The sequence below is a fragment of the Anabrus simplex genome, chromosome 2 (genome assembly GCF_040414725.1).
Source record: "Anabrus simplex isolate iqAnaSimp1 chromosome 2, ASM4041472v1, whole genome shotgun sequence".
In the NCBI taxonomy this organism is placed as follows: domain Eukaryota; kingdom Metazoa; phylum Arthropoda; class Insecta; order Orthoptera; family Tettigoniidae; genus Anabrus; species Anabrus simplex.
In genome coordinates, this window is record NC_090266.1 from 1,161,791,482 (window position 1) to 1,161,815,863 (window position 24,382).

General features: G+C 38.5%; 1 protein-coding gene across 1 annotated transcript in view; it reads right to left on the reverse strand.

The window, feature by feature from the left end:
* The window catches only part of LOC136863376 (zinc finger protein ztf-16), a 158,977-nt gene that overhangs the window by 23,901 nt on the left and 110,694 nt on the right, over positions 1 to 24,382 (reverse strand). Inside the window, exon 5 of the mRNA XM_068225915.1 lies at positions 7,801 to 8,212. Within this exon, the coding sequence (XP_068082016.1) occupies positions 7,817 to 8,212 (396 nt within the window). The 3' untranslated portion in view covers positions 7,801 to 7,816. The remainder of the gene's footprint in view (positions 1 to 7,800; positions 8,213 to 24,382) is intronic.

The following is a 24,382-nucleotide window of genomic DNA, read 5'->3' on the forward strand; positions in this document are numbered from 1 at the left end:
TTGACCTGGATGAGAGTCCTCTAGCAGATGTTACCAGGATTCAAAGCCGAGATGTACTGACTGAGAGCATGGATGGACTACAGCATCACTGCAACAACCAATGGACTTTGTTTTTTACAATACTGTATTATAATTAATTTGTTGTTACTTGCATATATGTCAATTTACTTGAGTATAACTGTGTAGTTTTTACAGAGCATAAATTTATAGCGACTCAAAAGCTATTCATGTTATCGAATTAGCTTTTGTTTTAACGTATTGTCGATTTCCTTTACTATTAATAGATAGTGTTATCGACTGATAGTGATTAACATTGACATGCAAGATATTTTGAGGTGTATATTGTTTTATTGTTGGAGTAAACTCGTTTAGTTTATATGGAGAATATCTGAACATATTAATGTATTATGACAAAGGCTGTTGCATTTGTTGTTTAATGCCAAATAAATGATTCAATGATTCATCAAAAAATCTGTGAAACAGGCTACGTTTACTAACACTATGCGCCCGGCGGTAGTAATATTACTACCGCATGGCGTGCACCTGAGTGCTGCCGTTAGTAATACCACTATAACGAAATTTGAAATTCTGTGACTCAAAAACTATTCACGTTATCAAATTAGTTTTTGTTTTAACATGTTGTCGATTTCCTTTACTATCGATAGGTGGTGTTATCGATCGATAGTGATTGGTGGTGCAACCTAGGGACAATGTTTCGTAGCCACGTGCGCTCAGCTAAATCTTACCTAATTGCTGACATACGTACTCCTCGTGTGCTCCAGTTAGATAAGCTCTAATTTATGTGCGCATGTTCTAACGATGGATTATATGACTTCACAGATTTAGAATGAAAGTGTAGTGAGTCAACAGTCTGCAATCATCTCTCAAGTAGTCGATTTATACTGTACATTGAGATATGGATCCTGGACCTAGTACAAGTAAAGGAAATCCTATGCAGGCATACAACCCATGAATAAGTGAACAGATTATTATGGAACTTGTAAACAATTTGGATTCTGATCTGTATGAAGTGATAGTGAAGAAGAAAAAGAAAATCAACAGCAACTCAGGATAATGAGTCTGATGATTCATCACCAGAAGAACCGGTCGCAAAATGACGAAGGGAGGTGAGAAGCATGGGAACACAATGGAAACAAGTTATTGCTCCTGTGAACAGGCCTGTTTTTTCTGGCACACCAGGCCTGAATGCTAATAACCTTGGTATATCTGCAGAATCTTCATTTCTAAATTTCTTTAGTTTATTTTTTGACAGTAATATACTGAATGTTATCCGAGTGGAAAGTAACAGATATGCTCTATAGAAAAGGCTCTCTGAAACCTAAATCAATGTATGCGCAGTGGAAACCAGTGTCACTGAATGAACTAAAATTAATTTTTTGCAGTAGTAATTCATATGTGTTTGATTCGTAAACCTTTTCCCCTGGACTACTGGAGCACAACACCAATACTCAAAGCTGACTATGCAAAGTCCATTGGAATGTCGAGAGACCAATTTCTCGCTATTTTGACAATGTTGCATCTGAACGACAATGATAAGCAGAAACCAAGGGGCCATCCAGGCTATGACCCTCTGTTCAAAATCCAACCAATACTAGACTGCCTGAAAACAAGTTTTCTGAATTGTTATTCACCTGATGAATCACTGACAATTGATGAAAAAATATGCCCATTTCGGGGATGTATATTTTTTCGTGTGTTCATGAGAGAAAAGCCACAGAAGTATGGAATCAAGATCTTCCAAATGCGTGAAGTGAGTGGTTATGTGTGCAACATGGAAGTGTATTCTGCGGCCCATGTCATAGTGGAGGATTACAATTCTTCATTCCATGTTGTGGACAGACTGTGTGAACCAGTAAAAAGTCGGGGGTACACAGTGTGTATCGACAGATGGTTTTCAAGCCCCACCATTTATGATCATCTGTGGGACTGTCAGACTAAAGCATTTGGCTCCGTGATGCTAAATTGAAAAGGAATGCCAAAGTCAAAGTTCGCGAAAAAACTGACAAGGGGTGGAAAAATTTCATTCCAGAGAGAATACCTTCTAGCAATAAAGTAGCGAGATGTTTGAGACGTGTATATGCTGAGCACTGCACATGATGACGACACGACTGAAGTACCCACAGCAAGGGGGAGCCACGAGAAATCCAAACCATCAGCAGTAGTGGACTATAACAAATTCAAGATTGGTGCTGATAAGTCCGACCAATTGCTGGCATATTGTGCATTCACATGGAAGTCAATCAAGTGGTGGGAAAAATTATTCTTCCATCCGTTTGATCTTGCCAGAAAGAGAGAGAGAGATGGACTCTGGGACTCTAAAATATTCTTATCCAGTATTCAGTACTCTCCCTTCCATAATATCACCAGGTATTAGCAGATCATTTTCTCTACTTTTCATCAAATCTGTGCCCAACTCCATGGCTAAATGGTTGGCATGCTGGCTTTTGGTCCAAGGGGTCCTGGGTTTGATTCCCGGATGAGTCGGGGACGTTAACGTTCATTAGTTAATACCTGTGGCTCAGGGGATGGTTGTTTATGCCACCTTCAGTATTAGAATTCATCATAGGTAGGATCCCATCCTTACAGATGCGCAGGTCGCCTATACGGCGTCAAATTGAAAGACCTGCAATAGGCCTCTCTGGAGGCCATACGCCATCATCATCAAATTTGTAAATATGGCATCCAGATGAAATCTTAGCCTACTCTTCAAACTGTACAAAATCTTCTCTCAAACGTACAATGAAACCAGATAATAAACTATAAAGCCACATACCTGTCCTGCATCAATACTTACAGCCTTAAGTCTAGCATTAACGGCTTGATATTTTCTTCACGTTTGTTGTCCAAAACCTGCCATAAATGCAGATTTCGACGTACTAAGACTTTTCCTTAATGAGGCGTTTTCGTTTTGATTGGAGCATTTGCATTTTAATATTAGAAATTAATTACAAAGACTGAATAACTTCCTTGATAATCATCTTGCAAAGCACGACGGGCAGATCACCGCATTATCTATGTAGCATTTCATAATGTTCAATTGGAGTTCCTTCAGAATTCACGTAACACATTATACTGTAAACTGGCATATACAAGATATATCAAAGTCAATATCAGTCCATATTACTTAGCTTGTTTGATCTCTTTCTCAATGTACACTGCCAGAAAAAACATGCAACATCCTCAAGGACTGTGTTCAATGGCACCAGGGTATAATACATGCATACTGAGGGGTGGTTGTGTTAGTGATTCGTCACGGACATCGGCGATCAGTTGGCGCTCAGGAGGCCTGTCCGTGTGCACTGTTTTGACTCTGCAGGCAGTAACTGTGCTAAGGTTAGAGGTGAACGGTGTTTGCAACATTCATTCTAGGGTACGACCACGCCCTGTTGACAAGTACGTGCTCCCGTTAAACAACTGCAGCCATTTGAACGGGGTCGCATTTTGGGCCTGCGGGAAGCTGGACAGATGTATCGACGGATTGCTGCACATATTGGGCACAATGTACCAGTAATGTGTCGCTGCTTTCAGCAGTGGTCTGTGGAACATCCCACACCTGTAGACCAGGCTCCGGATGTCCGCATAGTACAGACACATGTCAAAATCGACGCATTGTGCGAGCAGCGGTGGCCGACTGAACATCATCCAGGAAAGAAATCAGGTCACATGTTGCACCTGCTGTGTCACCAAGGACCATTGGGAATTGTTTGCTTGCAGCAGAATTACGATCTCATGTGCCTCTGGCCAGGTTACCACTAACACCATGACACCACCAAGCACGGCTACTCTGGTGTCTCGAAAGAGTTGACTGGAGAGGGGAATGGTGCTCTGTTGTCTTCAGTAATGAGAGTAGGTTCTGTCTGTATGTATGTAAGTGATGGACGTACACGTGTACGGTGTAGACCTGGTGAGTGGCCCATTCCAGAGTGCATTCCACGACATTCAGATCCCACTCGAGGCTTCATGGTGTTGTGGGGCCATCAGTTACAACTCGCGGTCACAGTTGGTGTGTGTGCAGGGTAACGTAACCAGTGCCCGCTACATTGCACAGGTTATTGTACCCGTCCGACTACCATTTCTTCGACAGGAAGGTGATGTGCTTCTTCAGCAGGAAAAAGCACGTCCTCATACAGCTGCTGCGACGCAATGTGCTCTATGTGGTGTACAACAACTGCCCTGGACAACAAGATCACCGGATCTGTTGCTACTTGAACATGTATGGGACACGATGAAGCAAGAACTTACGCATTCTCGAGAGCCTGCAAGAACCATTGCCGAACTGCAGCAAAAGGTGCAAGATGCTTGGGACAATCTATCGCAGGATGCCATTCGGCACCTTTGTGAATGTTTGCATGCATGAATACACACCTGCATTGCTGCCAGAGGGCAGTACACTGTGTATTGATACAACTGTTTGGGCAACCTTTACTGTGACACGTGTTTCACTGAAGAACTACCTGTCACATTGCGTGTGAATAAAATGACCACCCTGAGGATGTTGCATGTTTTTTTATTTTTTTTCTGGCAGTGTATTTAAGGGGGTGATCTCTTATTAAAGTAATTAGTTTCTCACAGGTACTTTTAGAAAGAACAGTGTTTCCCAGAATCCATGCTACCAAGACGTCCTCAGATGTTGTGCTACAGTTGGATCATATTCAGTAAGAAACTAAAGGGAACTGAGAAAATTACCATTGTTAGGACTTCCTATGCTCTTGTTTGTCTCTCAAAAAGATAACCCCTCAGTGCTAAAACATGAGTGTTGCAACAATTCATTGTAAAACATTCTTCCAATAGTTGCATTCCTCCTCTAACCATTCCACAAGACATGAGTGTGGCTGTTATGTCGAATTCTATCTGCATTTCAGGTTCCTCCGATTTATTTTGTGTTGAGGTGAATTTTTATTTTTCCGATTACTAAACTCACTGTTTGTAGGTCACCAAATAACAAACATGGACTGCAGAAAACATAGCCCATGGATTCTGAATATATCAGCCCATATCTAATCTGTTTTAGTCTATTAATCAAATCTCAGTCAAAGAGGTTTGATGTCATGGACACCTACAAGGTCACAAAGTTGTTTATAAATTTTTCACAGTACCGAGTTTCTACTTTGTACCAGATTGTGTTTTACAGTAATATCTATATAGGACTGTCACTTGTTCCTCTTTAAGTTTACCAGAGTTCACTACTGCAACTGAAGAACATTTAGACAAACCACCACTGAAATTCTGGAGTGCTGTTTATGACGCCAATGCTTCCGATGTATTGGACGCATGAGTAACATCTGTAGAATTGGAAAAGCAATCACTGGGCTAATTAACAACACTTCCATCACTTTTTCTGAATATATATTAGCTTATTTTTGAAACCACCTCCAGAAGTGCTTCTTATTTTTCATCTTCCAACTCCCTCTTCTTTTCTGTAGTTGACCCAGTGAGACTTACTGTCAGATTACCCATAAAGAGCATAAGTGATTTTTAAAATCATTAAACAAACATTAACTTACTGTCACACACTATCTGCTGACTCAATAATTCTCAATAATGCAAAGAGATATGACTGATATGAGCTTGCCGATATTACGCAGCCAAGCCGGTCCAGCGTTTCAATACACAAACAAGAACCAGGCTCCTCATGTAGCGTTCGGCTAGTGTAATAATGTGTTGCATGAATACAGTGGTTTATTCACCAATCATAATGGTAAGTGTTTGAGTCATCAGTCCATAGACTGGTTTGATGCAGCTCTCCATGCTACCCTATCCTGTGCTAACCTTTTCATTTCTACGTAACTATTGCATCCTACATCTGCTCTAATCTGCCTGTCATATTCATACCTTGGTCTACCCCTACCGTTCTTACCACCTACACTTCCTTCAAAAACCAACTGAACAAGTCCTGGGTGTCTTAAGATGTGTCCTATCATTCTCTCTCTTCTTCTTGTCAAATTTAGCCAAATCGATCTCCTCTCACCAATTCGATTCAGTATCTCTTCATTCGTGATTCGATCTATCCATCTCACCTTCAGCATTCTTCTGTAACACCACATTTCAAAAGCTTCTATTCTCTTTCTTTCTGAGCTAGTTATCGTCCATGTTTCACTTCCATACAATGCCACGCTCCACGCAAAAGTCATCAAAAACATCTTTCTAATTCCGATATCAATGTTTGAAGTGAGCAAATTTCTTTTCTTAAGAAAGCTCTTCCTGGCTTGTGTTAGTCTGCATTTTATGTCCTCCTTACTTCTGCCATCATTAGTTATTTTACTACCCAAGTAACAATATTCATCTACTTCCTTTAAGACTTCATTTCCTAATCTAATATTTCCTACATTATCTGCCTTCGTTCGACTGCACTCCATTACTTTTGTTTTAGACTTATTTATTTTCATCTTGTACTCCTTACCCAAGACTTCATCCATACCATTCAGCAATTTCTCGAGATCTTCTGCAGTCTCAGATAAAATAACAATATCATCGGCAAATCTCAAGGTTTTGATTTCCTCTCCTTGAACTGTGATTCCCTCTCCAAATTTCTCTTTGATTTCCTTTACTGCCTGTTCTATGTAAACATTGAAAAGGAGAGGGGACAAACCGCAGCCTTGCCTCACTCCTTTCTGGATTGCTGCTTCTTTTTCAAAGCCCTCGATTCTTATCACTGCAGACTGATTTTTATACAGGTTGTAGATAATTCTTCGTTCTCGGTATCTGATCCCTATCATCTTGAGAATCATAAATAGCTTGGTCCAATCAACATTATCGAATGCCTTTTCTAGATCTACGAATGCCATGTACGTGGGCTTGTCCTTTTTGATTCGATCCTCTAAGATCAGACGTAAAGTCAGGATTGCTTCACGTGTTCCTACATTTATTCTGAAGCCAAACTGATCTTCTCCCAACTCAGCATCAACTTGTTTTTCCATTCTTCTGTAAATAATACGTGTTAAAATTTTGCAGGCATGAGATACTAAACTAATGGTGCAGTAGTTTTCACACCTGTCAGCACCGGCTTTCTTGGGAATAGGTATAACAACATTCTGCCGAAAATCAGATGGGACTTCTCCTGTCTCATACATCTTGCACACTAAATGAAATAACCTTGCCATGCTGGTTTCTCCTAAGGCAGTCAGTAATTCAGAGGGAATGTCATCAATTCCAGGTGCCTTATTCCTATTTAGGTCACTCACAGCTCTATCAATTAGCTGAAATATTACCACGGTTGCCAGCCTGGCTCCACACAAAACTAATTTTAATTCCTGGCATGATTTTTTTTTTTTGCTATTCTGAACATTACTAGCCTATATCTAAATGATACTAAATGTTGTAAGAAGTTATTCATGTGCTTGGAAAACATTTGCTATTCTGAGCATTACTAGCCTATATCTAAATGATATTAAATGTTGTAAGAAGTTATTCATGTGTTTGGAAAACAGAGATATTCCAAAAATGAGCTATTCTTTAAACAGGGAGGGGATCTTCCTACCCAAACCTAAGTGCTGTACTAGACCCGGGCCGAAGAGGTCTACTGAGAAATCTGGGCTGCACTCTGAAATAGACCTTTTATAACGAGGTTTCATTTTTTAGGTTCTTTATGACTGTGTTGGTACACTTGTACAGCTTCATTTCGGCATTTTAAATTTGAGACTACTTGAGAACAAGAAGTACAACATTGCAGTTAAATAATAATCGAAGACAACATGAAGACACAGGGCCCAGTATCTATAAAATATATTCTACAAAGCAAAACAAATATACAGAAATCCATAAGCTGAATGAGTAATTTACCAGCAATGCAGGATAATCACTGATGAGTCTTGCTCAGCAGATGAGAGTTGAACTCGTACACATTTGAGCACTGCTCTCCACAGATGTTGCACTTCCATGGGTTGCTGTCCGAATGACAGCCTTTATGTAAGAAATATAAAGTTTGATCAGGGAAAGCAATGCCACAAAAAATACACTGAAGAGACAGTGCTGCCCGCTTGTGTGGTGAACGCCAACCTGTTGAGTCTGATGGCTGTTCCAACCCTGTTGATGTTATGGTCCCATTAGAAGTCGCTGCCATAGGCTGAAGGCTGAATGAACTTTCGGGACGTGGAGAAGCAGTTGCTGGACGACCTCGAGTTGGTAACTGATTGGTACGATTACCAATCTTGCGCTTTAAGTCATCACGAAGTAAAGATTTAAGTGGAGATACCTAGAAAAAGTAAAGAAAATCTGGTCAAGACAATTCTAAGACTTTTTCTGATTTGGAACTTGGAAGATCCTTGCCAAGTTCTTTATGATTCTAGTAGTTCAGTGTTTGGCCTATTTATGAGGAAGCTGAAGTTAACTCTCACTTTCACAGTATTTCGCTGTCATGTTCAATAACCTTACCTATCTCAGCCACACGTATCTTATTAACATTAGTTTTAGCTTTGTTGGTAAAAGGGCTGATTGTAAAAACTCAAAATTAAGGGTCCAAGTCCCAACAGAGATCAACTTGACAGCTGAACAATATACCACAATTATTGGTGGTGTCTGGAATTTTCCTATATATGATAGTTAGTACTGGTAACATCATTGCTTGAAATTAGAAAAGAAAAAATATGTACATTTGTAAGTTTTCGGAAAGAAGATGACAAGCTAATATACACTGACATTTTCATACCCATAAAGAGATTTAATGACACGTATTCTTTACTCATGTTCTCTGTATAAAGTTATCAGCATCTGGGCATTTAAGACAACAGTACTGGTATAAATTTGCCATTACATATGAAAATGTGAAGTAATATTTTCTATATCATTCAAGAATTAACAGCTTAGTTCAAATGCAAAAGCATGGTTTGTAACTTCAAATTACATTAGCCTATAGTTACAAAATGAAGTCTGAATGTTTGAAAATATCTCTTCTTGTTAATATTAATAATAATTTCTTCTTCTGCCTTTCCCACATCTGTGAGAGTGCAGATGTGAACTGTGTCACACATATGTGAATTTGGCCCTGTTTTACGGCTGGATGTCCTTCCTGATGCCAACCGCATATGGAGGGATGTAATCACTATTGCTTGTCTCTGTTGTGGTTAGTAGTGTGGTATGTATCTGATTATGGAGAGGAGAATGTTGGGACAAACACAAACACTCAGTCCCCAAGCCAGAATTAATCAGACTTGATAATGTTTTTCAAAGGCAGAAAAACCATACAACTGCATCACTAGAGAGGTAGTTTGGGAAACGCTGGGGAGAAAACACATTAAGTGAGGTTTAATTACGGTTATACAGAGCATGTACTTGAACAGTGAGAACTGTGTGAAAACAAGTGTTGGAACAACTGCAGAGGTTAGCACAGAGTTGTGGCACGGGTTTGTAATGTCCCTACTTCTATTCATCACAGTAATAGACGGGGTGCTTCAAAGTGTAAAAGAAAGAACACCATACCAAAACTGAATGCTATGTTGTTCGCAGATGATTTAGTGATCTGGGGAGAGAATGAACAGAAGGTACAGGACCGGTCAAGTGTCTGAAACCAGGAAACTGAGAAGGCTGGTATAAAGATTAATGTCGAGAAGAGTGGAAGAGTGCTATCGCAAGACATAAAAATAGAAAATGAGATCAGGGCAAGAATTACACAGACATCAGGATTTTACCACAGTGTCAAAAGTCTTTTGTGGAAGGAAGAAGTGCCAGCAGAGAGCAAGAGAATATTATATAAAACAAGACATACTTTGTGTTCATACTAACTTACACTGCAAGTTCACAGACAATGACCGGGACAGAAAGAAGCCAAATACAAGCAATCGGGATGAAATTCCTGAGAAGTTGTCTAGAGAAAACTAGGAGAAATAGATATCAAAAAATGACATCAGGAGTATAGTTGAAGCTGACACACTCCAGTGTAGAATAGAGAGAGAGATGCTAAAATGGTACGGACACATGAGGAGGAATTTGTGGAGGAGAATCACAAGAATTAAGTTCCTCGAGCACGAGACAGGCACATGAAGAAAACAGTGGAAGGACACAGTGACGGAGTGTATACAATCACGGGGTGTTGATGTACACAGAACAATACATGAACAGTGGTGGTTAGGCAGACCGAGATGGAGGGTGATGACAATGATTGTTTTACTAAACATATCGTATCCAGTAGCCTCTGTGGCTAATGTGGCAGTGCGCTGGCCTCCCACAGCAGGGTTCCGTGGTTCAATCCCAGTCACTCCATGTGAGATTTGTATTGGACAAAGTGGAGGCGGGTACTCTGGTTTTTCCTGTCACCTTTCATCCCAGCAACACACTCCAATATCATTTCATTTCATCTGTAAGTCATTAATTATTGCCCCAGAGGAGTGCGACAGGCTTTGGCACCCGGCACATTTCCCATCCTCGCCACAACACGGGGACTTCATTCATTCCATTCCTGACCCGGTCAAATGACTGGAAACAGGCTGTAGATTTTCATTTTCACATATGGTATCCACTGGCAAAACTCTCTCTAGATGAGCTGTACATTTTATTGCTCACTGGCCAAGTTAATTCAGAAAAAATAACCAGTGAAGTTATACCACAGATAACATCATAATTATAGGAGGAATGCCTATCCTTCTACTCTCACCACATAAAAGTTACTGTAACAGTAAAATTATTTTTCACATTATATCACATGCTATGGTACAGATACTTTATATAGCTTACACTATTTACAGTAGTTACTAATATTATTAAAATACTGATTATCACTTAAGGAACAGGCCAAAAGGCCATAAAACATAACCAAGTGAGAACAGAAGGTTACCAGTACTTAGGAAATGGAATTATAACATTTTATGGTTCAAACCGAATACCTGTGTGAAATTATGGCTGTTAGCTATCCGACTTCCACAAACAGTGAGGCTTCGAATTCTGTTTCACAAAATCCTCCATTTTTTCATTTTATTCTAGTGTACAAATACTTAAATGGAGATATGAGATTTTTCAACTCTCATATCCTTCTACAGGGTGTTCACCAAATTCAGATTTTAAAATTCCCTGACATTCCCTGTTTTCCAGATGAAAAGACCATTTTTACCCTGACAAGCGATGACTAAAAATGAAATTAGAAAAGAAGTTTCCAGCTATGACAGTGATATTAAAATATTTAACATCCAAAAAATAAATGAGCAATTAATGTGCAAATTAAATTTCAAAACTTGAAGTTGAATTTAGTCTAATTAAGTTCATTTTAAGATAAAAAATTAAATACTGTTTCTGCTTAAGTGAGGAAATTTCTCCATCTATAGCCACCAAAGACTGCTGAGCTTCTGTCATCACCCTCCTCTTTTCTTATTCTAATTCTTTTAGCAACAAAGCAGCCTTTCTTTTCTTTTTTTCTTTTTGCAAGTCATCTTCAGCTTCCGATGCTTCACGTTTCTTCTTTAGATTTTGAACATAAAATGCATGAGCATTCCTTGCAGCATTAGAGCATGTTCTTAATAACGAAGACTTTTCCAATTCTAACGAGGTTTGAAATAGCACCATATATTCTTCTTTACGCTACCAGGGATTCTGCTTTATTTACAGAAAAACTGCGTTCAAGTGAAGCATTTTCATGAAACAATATCAGTATCATTTTTAGAAATGAAGCCAACTTTCCTGTTTCAAATTTACTGAAAGTTGGCAAAACAGTGTGGAGCAAAAAAGTGATCTAAACTCTCATCTTTTGAGACAAGGAACTCATTACTTGATTGAAGGTATCATTCTCGCAAACAGAAGTGAACACCCTTTCTATATGATCGGCTTCATTACCCAAGATCCATTTGTTTTCAACAAAGGAATTTAAAGCTATGGTAAACCGTCTGCTGCTCAGACGTAGTGGTTGCTTGGTTATACTTGAATCAAACCAAGAAATGCCAGAGGTGACCAATCCAATAACTTCTTGCATAAAGCTACCGTTCCTCTTAGACAATCTGTGCAGAACACTAACACATTATCTATCATTTAATCCAGGAGTGCCACGAAGTGCTGCTCTAGCAGCATAGCATATGTCAACTTTGGATGCAGGCAGAAGATTTTCTTTACTGTCTAAATTAATTCTGATTATGTTACCTGAAAACAAATTAGAGCAGATGTAGGATGCAATAGTTACGTAGAAATGAAAAGGTTAGCACAGGACAGGGTGGCATGGAGAGCTGCATCAAACCAGTCTATGGACTGATGACTCAAACAACAACATGTTACCTGAAGACTGCAATGACTCAGACTTAACAAACCTTGCCAATTATAATTTTCATTGCTGTTTTAGGAATGGTCCCAAATAGTGGTGGGGACGGAGCGAGTAGAACTGTAGAGTAACTCGGTTCTTGAGGTTACGTGACGTCACAGTGGAGCACCAATTCAACTTGAATACTCGGTATAGCGCTTCAGTAAATCTTCCAGCCAGGCTACACTCGCAACACCACTGTGCTATTGTTCAGACTCCAGACTGAGACGTCTGTTGTATTTGTATGCTTCCTTACACATATCTCTGCTTAAAGTTGTTGCGCTGTATTTTCTATCGATATTTGTAATAAGAAAGAAGCAATAATGCCACGAAAGTCCTCCTAAGCATGGCAGTATTTTACTGGCAGTCCAGGTAGAAAATCCGCTAGGTACTTCTAAAATTTGCAGTCAAATCTATTCTATAGGTGGAGGAACATCAAATTTATGGAATCACATAAAACGGGCACATCGTAAGGACATGGTACAAGATAAAATTGAACATTGTGAAAGTAATTCCATTCCTACGTATGGAGGAGACAGTGCAGGGAAAAATGAGTTGTATAGGAGTTTGGCTACTTTTGTATGCGAAGACATGCTGTCACTGAGGATTGTAGAGGACAGAGGATAGAGCCAGACCTGTAGCTCAGATCCTTTCCAACAGAACAAAGATGAGCTACGCCACCATAGCTCAATTGGTAGAGTGCGAAATCGGGAGGTTATGGGTTCGGATCCCAATGGTGTCTGGTTGGCCATTTTTGTTCTGTGCTTAACATCCCTTCTACATGTACTAAATGTAAGTTTTTTTTTTGCTAGTGGTTTTACGTCGCACCGACACAGATAGATCTTATGACGGCGATGGGATAGGAAAGGCCTAGGAATTGGAAGGAAGCGCCCGTGTCCTTAATTAAGATACAGCCACAGCATTTGCCTAGTGTGAAAATGTGAAACCACAGAAAACCATCTTCAGGGCTGTCGACAGTGGGATTCGAACCCACTATCTCTCAGATGCAAGCTCACAGCGGCGCGCACCTAACCGCATGGCCAACTCGCCCGGTCTAAATGTACGTAGAACCTAATAGGTTGAAAGTCGATTTTGATTACAATGCGATCGTGAACATTCAATATTCATTGACTCTTTAAGTGAACTTGCTCTTGCTTACCTTAGCGTATCTGCTACATCTGTACCCGCATAGGAGGTGTTTTTATGTGCTGGACGCTTTCTGCAAAACGAGCTGAAACTCGGATATTTCTGAATAGGAATTCCTCCTATATAACACCTGTTCCATGCAATACAGAACACTAACGGTACTTCCCATACTGCCTGCGTACAATGCGTTGTGTCCGATTTGAATGCTTCTCACAAGATGAAGAATTGAGTTCATTTGTATACTTCATTTATTTCCATTACTGATGTTATCTTAACAGATTTGCCATTCAACTCCTTTACCACATAGTTATCAATGAAATGTTTGACATTATATGAGTTTAGGCACATTTATCCATATGCATTAATATGTATTTTATTTATTTATTCATTTGTATGTTTATTTCTTTATTTATATCTAGTTGATATGCCTCATATTAAGCACAGATTTGTAAGTATAGTCTTTGTTATGTTTTAAATTTATATTACATATGGAGGAGGATAGGTTGCCTAGGAGAATAATGGACTCTGTTATGGAGGGTAAGAGAAGTAGAGGGAGACCAAGACGATGATGGTTAGACTCAGTTTATAACGATTTAAAGATAAGAGGTATAGAACTAAATGAGGCCACAGCACTAGTTGCAAATAGACGATTGTGGCAACGTTTAGTATATTCACAGAGGCTTGCAGACTGAACGCTGAAAGGCATAACATACTTTAATGATAATGTATGTATGTATGTATAAAAATTGTGCAAATAAACAATAATAGAAAGTACGGAGCATAGTACCTCTTATAATAATTGATAATCTTCTTTAGAAATGTAAACTGTAGCTTAGAAGGTCAATATAAAGTTTAAATTTACCGCTATAAAGTTGTACTCAGTTTAACCGAGTATTGACGTCATAGTACTTGCTCCGACCCTAACTGCTTCGTCCCCACCACTAGTCCCAAATCTCCAAAAGGTGATAATAAAAATGACAACTTGGCCTTAAAGAAGCTTATCTTTAATTGAAGTTGATACTATTTTGAAGCTGTAACATTTTGGATTTTCTTATCTCTTTTTGTTCCTTCTAGATATTTGTCACCATTAGGTAGGACATCTATAGCACGATCAATGACTTTTGTATTTTCAAGCTATCTTATAGCACAATATTTCATAAGAAATATGTTTGAACCTCAATATTGTGTATAATCAGCACATCTTGTGGGAACATTACAAAATAAGAAGTGAAGAGCACGAAGAAACTGCAATATCCCAGTGGGTTTCTTTTACTGCCATTTTGTATGAAATGTGCACAGTATGCAAGCCACAAGATCCAATGTTCAAAAAATAGGAGCATCCAGATCATCACTTAATAAATTATTCATATCCTGAAGGAACTTTTTATTAAGATTTGAAACATCCACTGAAATTTGTGAGAGTTTTTTTATTGAGTCTTTGCAGTAAAACTATGTAACAAATCTAAGGAGATAGAGTAACCAAGAAACATGGAATCAAAATAAGTGCATACCTCATTTGAGTCAGGATTGAAACAGCAAACTACAAGATCCATTTGGCCCATCTGAGAAATTTTATTCAGTGACTCGTCAAAACCAATGGTGAAATATGTGCATTTACTACACATCTCAAGAACTTGTTTACGAAAATAGGGAGCTAAACCATGAGTGATTGTATATACAACTTCTGTTCTGTGCAGTTGAACTTTCGCAGCTATTTTGGAGTCTGGAAACATTACTGAGCACAACCATACACTAGCTTCACTGGCACGTAAAGTATGTTGTTGCATGACAGTATGCATGCACCATATAATCTCAGCTTCGGTTACTTGCTCTCTTGAAAAATAAGTAAGTTGTCATCTAGTCTCTGGTGCTTCATAGGCTGGTGAACCTTCTTTAATGGAAGAAGATGAAGCAGCAGCAGCAGCAGCAGCAGCAGCAGCGGCAGCAGCAGCAGCAGCAGCAGTGGAGTCATACGTGATAGTGTTTGTTGTGATAGCTGTGGCAGGCAGAACACAGTTTGTGTTTGTGGCCAGAGTATTATCTACTTAATTTAAGTCTTTTGTAACTTCAATATTCAAATTTTCTTTTTTAAAATACCTTTAAAGTGATGACAAGAACCGACTTAACTCGTTCGGTGGGCGGCTACAAGTTGCTTGCTCGGTGGGCTGGAGTGTGTGTTTACCGCGAGTTACACAACATTTATTATCGTGCGCATCCATAATACAGGCACAATTCATGATTTCTGTCCATACTGCAGAGACCAGGGTTCTATTCGATCAGTTATCTTAAAATTTTCCGTTAAAATGTCTAAAAGGAATTACCGGCCCCCACCATTAGAGGAAGATAATTTACTGGCCACGATAAACGAAATGTTGGAATTTAGTGGGGAGAATAGTGATCACAGTGAAGTAAGTTCTACCGAAGGGGAATTTGTAAGTGACAGGAACTTACCAGGAATAAGTACTGCAGGCTTTAATGTACAGGGTTCGGGCCCAGCTGATGCGAATATTCAGCAGCCACGAAAAAAGACAACACATGTTCGATTCCAGTTCAAGTAGTGATCATGACAGTGACAGTGATGAAAATAATACTGATTACAATCCAACCAGTGCTAGTTCCTCATCAACTTGTAAATGGATAATGAAGGTCCCGCATTGATCCAAAATTCCATCGTGATATAAAGGGAGAGTTTTTAGGGAAAACAAAACCGAGCAAAACATTTTAATTATTTTTCTATGACAAGATATGCCAGAACATAGCTGAATAGACAAATGATGCCCAGCATGAAATCGCACATAAACCCAGTTTAGTAAGATGAACGAAGGAGTCGAATTAGACTGGGACAGAACAAATACGGACGAAATAAAGCTTCTTATGGCCATACTGTTGCCGCAGGGGATTGTACAGAAACCTAAATTAGGACACTAAATTTCTCGCAATAAATTGTTCACTACGTTTATTTTCTATGAGCTGATAACAGAGAAGAGATTTTTTCTCGCCGGGCTGAGTGGCCCAGACAGTTGAGGCGCTGGCCGGCCTTCTGACCCCAACTTGGCAGGTTCGATTCTGGCTCAGACTGGTGGTATCTGAAGGTGCTCAAATACATCAGCCTCGTCAGTAGATTTACTGGCATGCAAAATAACTCCTGCGGGACTAAATTTCGGTACCTCAGCGTTTCTGAAAGCCGTAAAAGTAGTTAGTGGGATGTAAAGCCAATAACATTATTATTATTATTATTATTATTATTATTATTATTATTATTATTATTATTATTATTAGATTTTCCTCCACAGCATTTTACATATCTCTGACAATGAGGTGAATAATGGACAAATTCCTCCCAAAATGTACAAGATAATCCAGTATTTGTCCATCTGTTGGCAAAATTTTTGGCAGCTTATACCCCTGATGGCAAAGTGTCAATTGATGTGAACCATCCATATATACCACGAAAACTATCACGTTTCGGGATGGAATCATACAAATTATGCGAAGTCCAGACAGTTTATATAACATGATCTGTTTCCGTGTGTATCATAATGAACAGCTGTAAAAGGCATAACACGGTGCAGACTGTAAGTAATGTAAATATTACCTGTAGTGTAGAGTAATATAGTCTGTGTGTGTCATTTATGAATTGTAGGTATATAAACTTGATCCCTCAAAAGCGCTAACCAACATAACAGAAAATTTCGTGAGTATTATAATTTATTCCATTGTAAATCTTTTATGTACATGTAAACTTTGTAAAGCTACAATTTACATATACAGAAACATTTATTTCCAGGCAGATATTGTTGGTAAACTGCCTAAAATATTCAGGTAAACGTTACTGTATAAACGAAAAATAGAGCTTTGCTATTAGGAAGAAGCAACCTCGATATCACAGTGTGAAAGCACTCAGTACGTTCTTGCACAAAGCATTGAAAAATTACAATAACCAAGCTCAATAACTACAGTCGCTTAATTGCGGCCAGTATACAGTATTCGGGAGATAGTGGGTTCGAACCCCACTGTTGGCAGCCCTGAAGACGGTTTTCCGTGGTTTCCCATTTTCACGCCAGGCAAATGCTGGGGCTGTACCTTAATTAAGGCCATGGCCGCTTCCTTCCCACTCCCAGCCCTTTCCTGTCCCATCGTCGCCATAAAACCTATCTGTGTCGATGCGACGTAAAGCAACTTGTAAAAAAAAAAAAAAAAAAAAAAAAAAAAAAAAAAAAAAAAAAAACACAATAATAGGATTATTCAACAATTAAATACATTAAATTCAACTAATATTTCTCTTAGAGCCCTTCAATAGTTCATTTTAGTCTAAGATTGTTTTTAATCAAGTAATTAAATATTTTCTTCAATCAGGGAAAATGCTCCCCACCTGGGAGTGAGCCGGTGTGTACCAAGCTCCCCACTTAAGGGGTTAACACTACTGGCATGCTTCTTTCCTTCCATGTGACATTTCAATGCCTAGTTCCCCATGCTGCTAAGAGAAAATGATGTCTTACATATGCAATATGCTGAAAATTTGTCCTGAGCCATTGGTTTCAACCAAGTTCTAAACATACCATCAAGCAGCTACCTCTCTTATCCCATATGTTAATATATTTCATTCCAAAATTAAATATTTTAAAACTAGTCATCAGTTCATGAATGATGAATCAAAAGCTGAAGTGTATCTTGAAATTCTGTGAATATACCCGCAATAAAAAAATGTGACACACAAATGGTGCACAACATTAATTCCCTTTATCACTTAGTAGAATAAATGTTCTAAAAGTCATAAATATAAGGAATATTATCACACATATAGTTCACACACAACAACAAGACTTAATACACACTGGTGCTTGCAAATCAAAATGCATTTCACTTAACCTCAGAGATGTTAATCAAGCTCTTGTAACTGCAATTACAACTTACAATGCCCATTTCAATAAACAGGAACATACTTCACAAACTCAAGTCTCCAACCCAACAAACACCTTTCATCTGAGGTCTGAGGTCTTGCTTTGCGACTGTTGCTGCTCACCTATTTGGAATCGCGTTTCAATTTGACTTGAGGGCTCTTAGAGAATGGACTGTTGGCATTGTGTGGTACGTTTAGAGTGTGATACTGTTGTGTGGATTGACCTATATTTGAAGGGTGTTTAGCTGAATATTCATAATTTGCTTCAGAATAGAAATTGGGTTTCTTGTGGTGAGTGACCGTTTTTGAAGAGGTTGGAAGGACTGATTCTTTTGGTTGAAGGGTGGAGTGTAGGGTTTTGGAGAAAGGGGTGAATGCGTGTGTTTGTGGGGAGGTCTTGCAGTATTAAGGAGGGGCGGGGTTGTGGTTCTGGGTGTATATTACTGTACAGTGGTATTTACAGACTATGTTATGTGTAAAGTTCAAATGTATATGATATTCTAATTTTCTCATTCTAGGTACACAAGAACCTAGTTTATCCAGCCCTCATTAGTCTGGATCTCTGGTTTATCTGGATCGAAAATAATAAAAATTTATTTTTACTTGTACAGTATTTCTTTTACAGGGTCGACTCTTCTTGAATATCTTTTCTGCCAAGGATAGTTAAGGACAGGAATTGGAAGTAATTCGACCAAGGTCTATCAAAGGTACCGTCCCAGCATTTGCCTGGAATTGAGAATGGGACACCATGGAAAACCATTCCCAGACGGCCGAGGTGGGATTTGAGCCCATGCTCTTCTGAATGCAACGCACTACTAACATGCTCCAGAATGCAGAGCTACACCTCTCGGTAAACATTGTTTAGTCACTTCATCAATTACTTTTTTAATGATGGTCCTGCTCACATGGAGTCTATGACACACAACCGCTAATGCAGATGTTATCTCGGGTTTACATTGTTGCTCAATAATGACAAGCTGTGTGATTGCTAAAGACGAATGTGGAAGGGAATGAGTGATCATATCCAGTAGTCTGTGAGAGACCACATCAGTAGCTGAAGGTTAACACCACATTGTACACCACATTGAGCGTGAAATGGCTTCAAAACGGAAGAAAGTGATTGTTACCATGGACAAAAAGTTAGAACCATTAAACAGGCTGGACAAAGGAGAACTTTTGAAAAATATTGCTGTAGACTATGGCGTAGGGACTTCCAACTGTGTCTGATTGGAAGAAAAATTGAAAAGAAATTGAAGACTACCGCTTCAAAATAATGATGAAAGGTAGTTTAGAGAATCGTGCCACAGTAAAGAAAGCTAGAAATGAATCTCTAGATGACGTATTATTCGTGTGGTTTAATGAAAAAAAGTGAGTATGGTGTTCCAATTTCAGGGCCGATTTTAAAAAGACGCTTAGTTTAAACAGCAAGCTAGCAAATGGAGATCCTAACTTCACAGCTAGTCAGGGTTGGTTGGAAAGGTGGAAAGATCATCACGGCATACGCCAGCTTTCAGTGACTGGTGAAAGATTTTCAGGGGATAAAGTGGCTGCTAACAGTTTCATAAAGGAATTTCAGGACATTATTTGCTCCGATAACTGAATGCCAGGTCAGATACATAACGCCGATGAATCTGGGCTGTAAACATCTTCGTGATCATGCTGCGCGCAAACGCTATACAAATGTAAAACAGGAAAAACTCCCACATTATTTTAGTGCATAAAACAGAGTCGTAAATGTAAGAAAAGTGTTATATTTTTTTGTACAACTGAAGAAAAGGTATTTCTGTACAACTTATGTTAATAGATTATATAACATGTACTGTATTTCGTTCTTAGCTTTTTCCGGATTATCCGGATTTTCAATAATGCGGATCAGTTCTGGTCCCACTTAATCCGGATAAACGAGGTTCTTGTGTATATATACAGTTTGAGTAATATATATGAATAATGTATGCAATGTGTAAGGTACTCTTATAAGTGTCTATATATATGAGTGCAAGTCAAGTATCTGCAATCAATTTTTATAATTTATTACAAAAAAAGAGTACACACTTTTTATTAATATCATTTTTCAACTTAGTCACCCTGCTTTTCAATGCACACGCCCCACCGTTTTACAAGCTTTCTGATACCCTCTGCAAAAAAGGTTTTTGGTTGCGCAGCAAGCCATGTATACACCGCTTCCTTCACCTATTGATCGGAGCTGAATCGACGGCCTCTCAGAGCATTTTTAAGTGGACCAAACAGATGGTAATCTGACGGGGCGAGATTGGGACTGTACGCAGGATGCTCCAACACATTGTCATGCGACAAAAGAACTCCTTCCAACAATCAACCTCTGCGTTTGTTGCGAGCAGGTTTCAGCTTGCTTACCAGTATATCACCAGTAATGTTCACTGTTTACCGTTTCACACTTTTCCTGGCAATGTTCCAGGATTGGCCCCTGAGAGTCCCAGAACACTGTGAGCATCACTTCTCCTGCAGAAGTATGACTCTAGAATTTCTTTTTGACTGGGGATCCGGGATGCTTCCATTCCATGCTCTGATGTTTGCTCCCTGGTTCGAAGTGGTGAACCCAAGTTTCATCTCCAGTGATTATCCGTTTCATAAATGTTTCACCTTCGTTAGCATGATGGTCCAGTAGGTGCTGACAGATTCTCACACGATTGCGCTTCTGCTCTTCATTGAGTTGTTTCGGAATCCATCTCTAACAGAGTTTGTGAAACTTAAGTCTTTTATGCATGATTTTTATGTACATATAACCCTAAGCATGTGCAGCTGGGCATGTTTGGTCTTCATTTGAAGAGTGTTATATGTATTTACATTGGTAGAAATCAGTTTTCTGCACGCTAATAGTGCACTAGGTAGTGAAGGGCAAGGCATGCAATTTGTTAGGCAGGGTAGGCAACCTGCCGAGCTTTTCTTTCACAATCAATCAATCAATCAATCAATCAATCAATCAATCAATCAATCAATCAATCAATCAATCAATCAATCAATCAATACTGATCGGCATTTAGGGCAGTTGTCCACGTGGCAGATTCCCTATCTGTTGTTTTCCTAGACTTTTCTTAAATGATTGCAAAGAAATTGGAAATTTATTGAACATGTCCCTCGGTAAGTTATTCCAATCCCTAACTCCTCTTCCTATAAACAAATATTTCCCCCCATTTGTCCTCTTGAATTCCAGCTTGATCTTCATATTGTGATTTCCTACTTTTAAAGACACCACTCAAACTTATTCGTCTACTAATGTAATTTTACACCATCTCTCCACTGACGGCTCGGAACATACCACTTATTAACATTTTTTCAATTGATTTATTGATATCCACCTATTCAATACTTAACAATCCTTGTGACTAGGATATAATTATTCTACTTAGGATGTGGTGGTACATGTTTCGCTTGTCCTAGCAAGCATCATCAGCCACTCAATTCTCTAAATTAGTCAGAGCTCTGAATCGGATGTTACATTTTAAGTAAGACTGTCCCTTAAGAACTAATTGTTTACAATAATTTATGTATAATTATTTGATACATTTTGTTGGATCACAGTTTATTAACAGTGGATGGTTGAATTGGTTGATTACAATCTAAGATTTTAGAGGGTTGTATATTATTATCTTCCCATCTAATGGGATGAAATGTAAGTATAATGTCAAAACACACCAGTATTGATGCTAGGTTAACAATCAAGACAAATAGGGGCCTTAATATTTACAAAATGTTTGCAATATATACAAGTGTTGCTTTACATTCAACAAATTAAAAAAAACTGTGGATTAACTAAAATCTTTGTACATATTAAAACTTTTCAATAATAAAAATAAAATCTGTTTGATAGTATACAAGGTAAAAATGCTGGTTGAACAGCAAGTAAGCAAGTTCGATTAATGTAGAATGCTTGAGTAAAATCTTGAAAATGTGAAGAATTGTTTCATTCTCTCCATATTTATAGTCGTAAAGCTGTGCAGTTTTATCTTCTGTGTGAGTCTAAAGAGGGGTTCAACATAAGTCTTGGATGTAAAAGAAACCGTTATGTAATGCGTGCTGAAGTCCTTTAGACCATTGGAGAGATAATCAGTGGTGTTGGCTGTGTGAGGTGTTTTTTTCTTTGCTGTTGGTCATTTACTGTAGGATTCATGATTGTAAGTTTATGATATGCAAATTCCTGTATATGAAAGGATGAATTTTTCAATAGATTCCTTTAACTTTGTTGACTTTTTTGGTATGGGATCTTTGTTTACTATAGGCTCCGTATGTTAGAAGGAGAAATGCACTGCTGCGCTGCAAGAGGCGAAAAGGGTAAGTTATTGCGTTACACCGTGAACGCACAAACATCAGCTGTCATCTCACCACGTGTTGCCGTGGCAAACTTGATAATAACAGTGGGATTTCAGAGTATTTTATGTGACAGTAATCGGCCCAATTCTTCAACGAAAGGCCGTCTACTTGCAGAAAGTGTACATGTAATAAATTTACTAGAAAAACAGTTTGCAGGAAATACCAACAGTGTAATAACTGCTGATGTGATAAGAGAGACATCGGTTCACCAGAAACCTTTCCGTGTCACGATAGAGGTAACGTACCTAATCATTTATGTACCAGTTGAGGTGATAACGGGATTAATGATCATGTACACATAAGCAATGTTGACTTTAGAAAACTATGTTAGGCTTACTTCTAATAGGATATCATGTTCTCATAGGTTAGTGCTACTAGACAGACAATTAACTGTTCCTGTGAATGCCCTGCTGGACCGTCAGAGAAGTGCAAGCATATTTCGGCTGTTATTCATGCAGTGAACTCAGAAAATGTAACTTCGCGAACCGATCAACCACGTGAATGGTCTCGATCTCGTATCTCAAACGCGGGGAAGAGAAATATAACAAGGGGAAGAGGTTAGAGGAACTTTTTCCCACAAAAAGGCAGAGGCTTGATGTTAATGCAGCTGAAATTCCTGATATAAAAACCCCATGTATACTTTCCAAAGTCTTAAATGAGAAGAAAAAATCAGAATCAGTAAACGTTGCCAATGAACTGCTAGGATATTTAATAGCAGATGTCAGAGTTACTGTTCAGAATAATGCATGTAAACATGTAATAACAACATTATTAATGAAACAGGAGACTACATCTGTAATTAATGTGTGTAGTGTCAACAATTCTGCACTAGCAAATAATTTTTATAACAATCATGTTGTAATTAATAAGACTCAAGCAACTGAAATTTGTGTAAAAACCTTACATCGATCGAAGTCTGGCCTCTGGTTTTCAGAAAGAAAGAAAGAAAAGAATCTCTGCAAGTAGGGCACATTCAGTTAAAAGTAGGAGAAAAGATCACATGAAACTGGTAAATACACTTTTAAATTTTAAATGTCTTTATGGTAGGGGCCTTAGAAATGTCACATTTGGAAATAAATTAGGAAAACCTGCTCTTGCCAAATACACAAATTTATATGACAGAACAGTTGTTGAATGTGGTCTTGTAATTCATCTCACCCATCCTTGGTTATGTGCTAGTCCTGATGGTATAGTAATGGTGGATGGGAAGCCAGAAAGGGTACTAGAAATTAAATGCCCTATTTCATGCAAAGACAAACCAATTGTAGGTGATAATGATGAGATCAATGTACCCTATATTATAAGAAATTCACAAAGAAATTTGGAACTGAAACAAAATCATACATATTTCACTCAATGTCAGCTGTTGATGTACTGTCGTGGGCTTGATGTTTGTGACTTTTTCTTTTATACAGAGAACCATAGTTCCATTCTTTTAGAAATTCAAAGAAATGATATGTTCTTGAAGGGCTGTATTGAAAAGTTGCAAGAGTTTTATTTTATACATTATTTAAAGGAACTACCATGCAAATTTAATAATGAGCTTCAGAAATCAAGGGAGGTTGTACATTTGTCATAACACAACACATATGCACAATGTCATCAACACAACATAACAGCTCACTTGGAATTTTTTGAAGTATGTTATATACTTTCACTCTCTGAATGCAGCATTCAACATGGATTCGCACACTAGCAATATTGTGTCATCTACTTCTTCAGGTGTCAAGTGACCTTCATGCATGAAGGGAGGCATTACT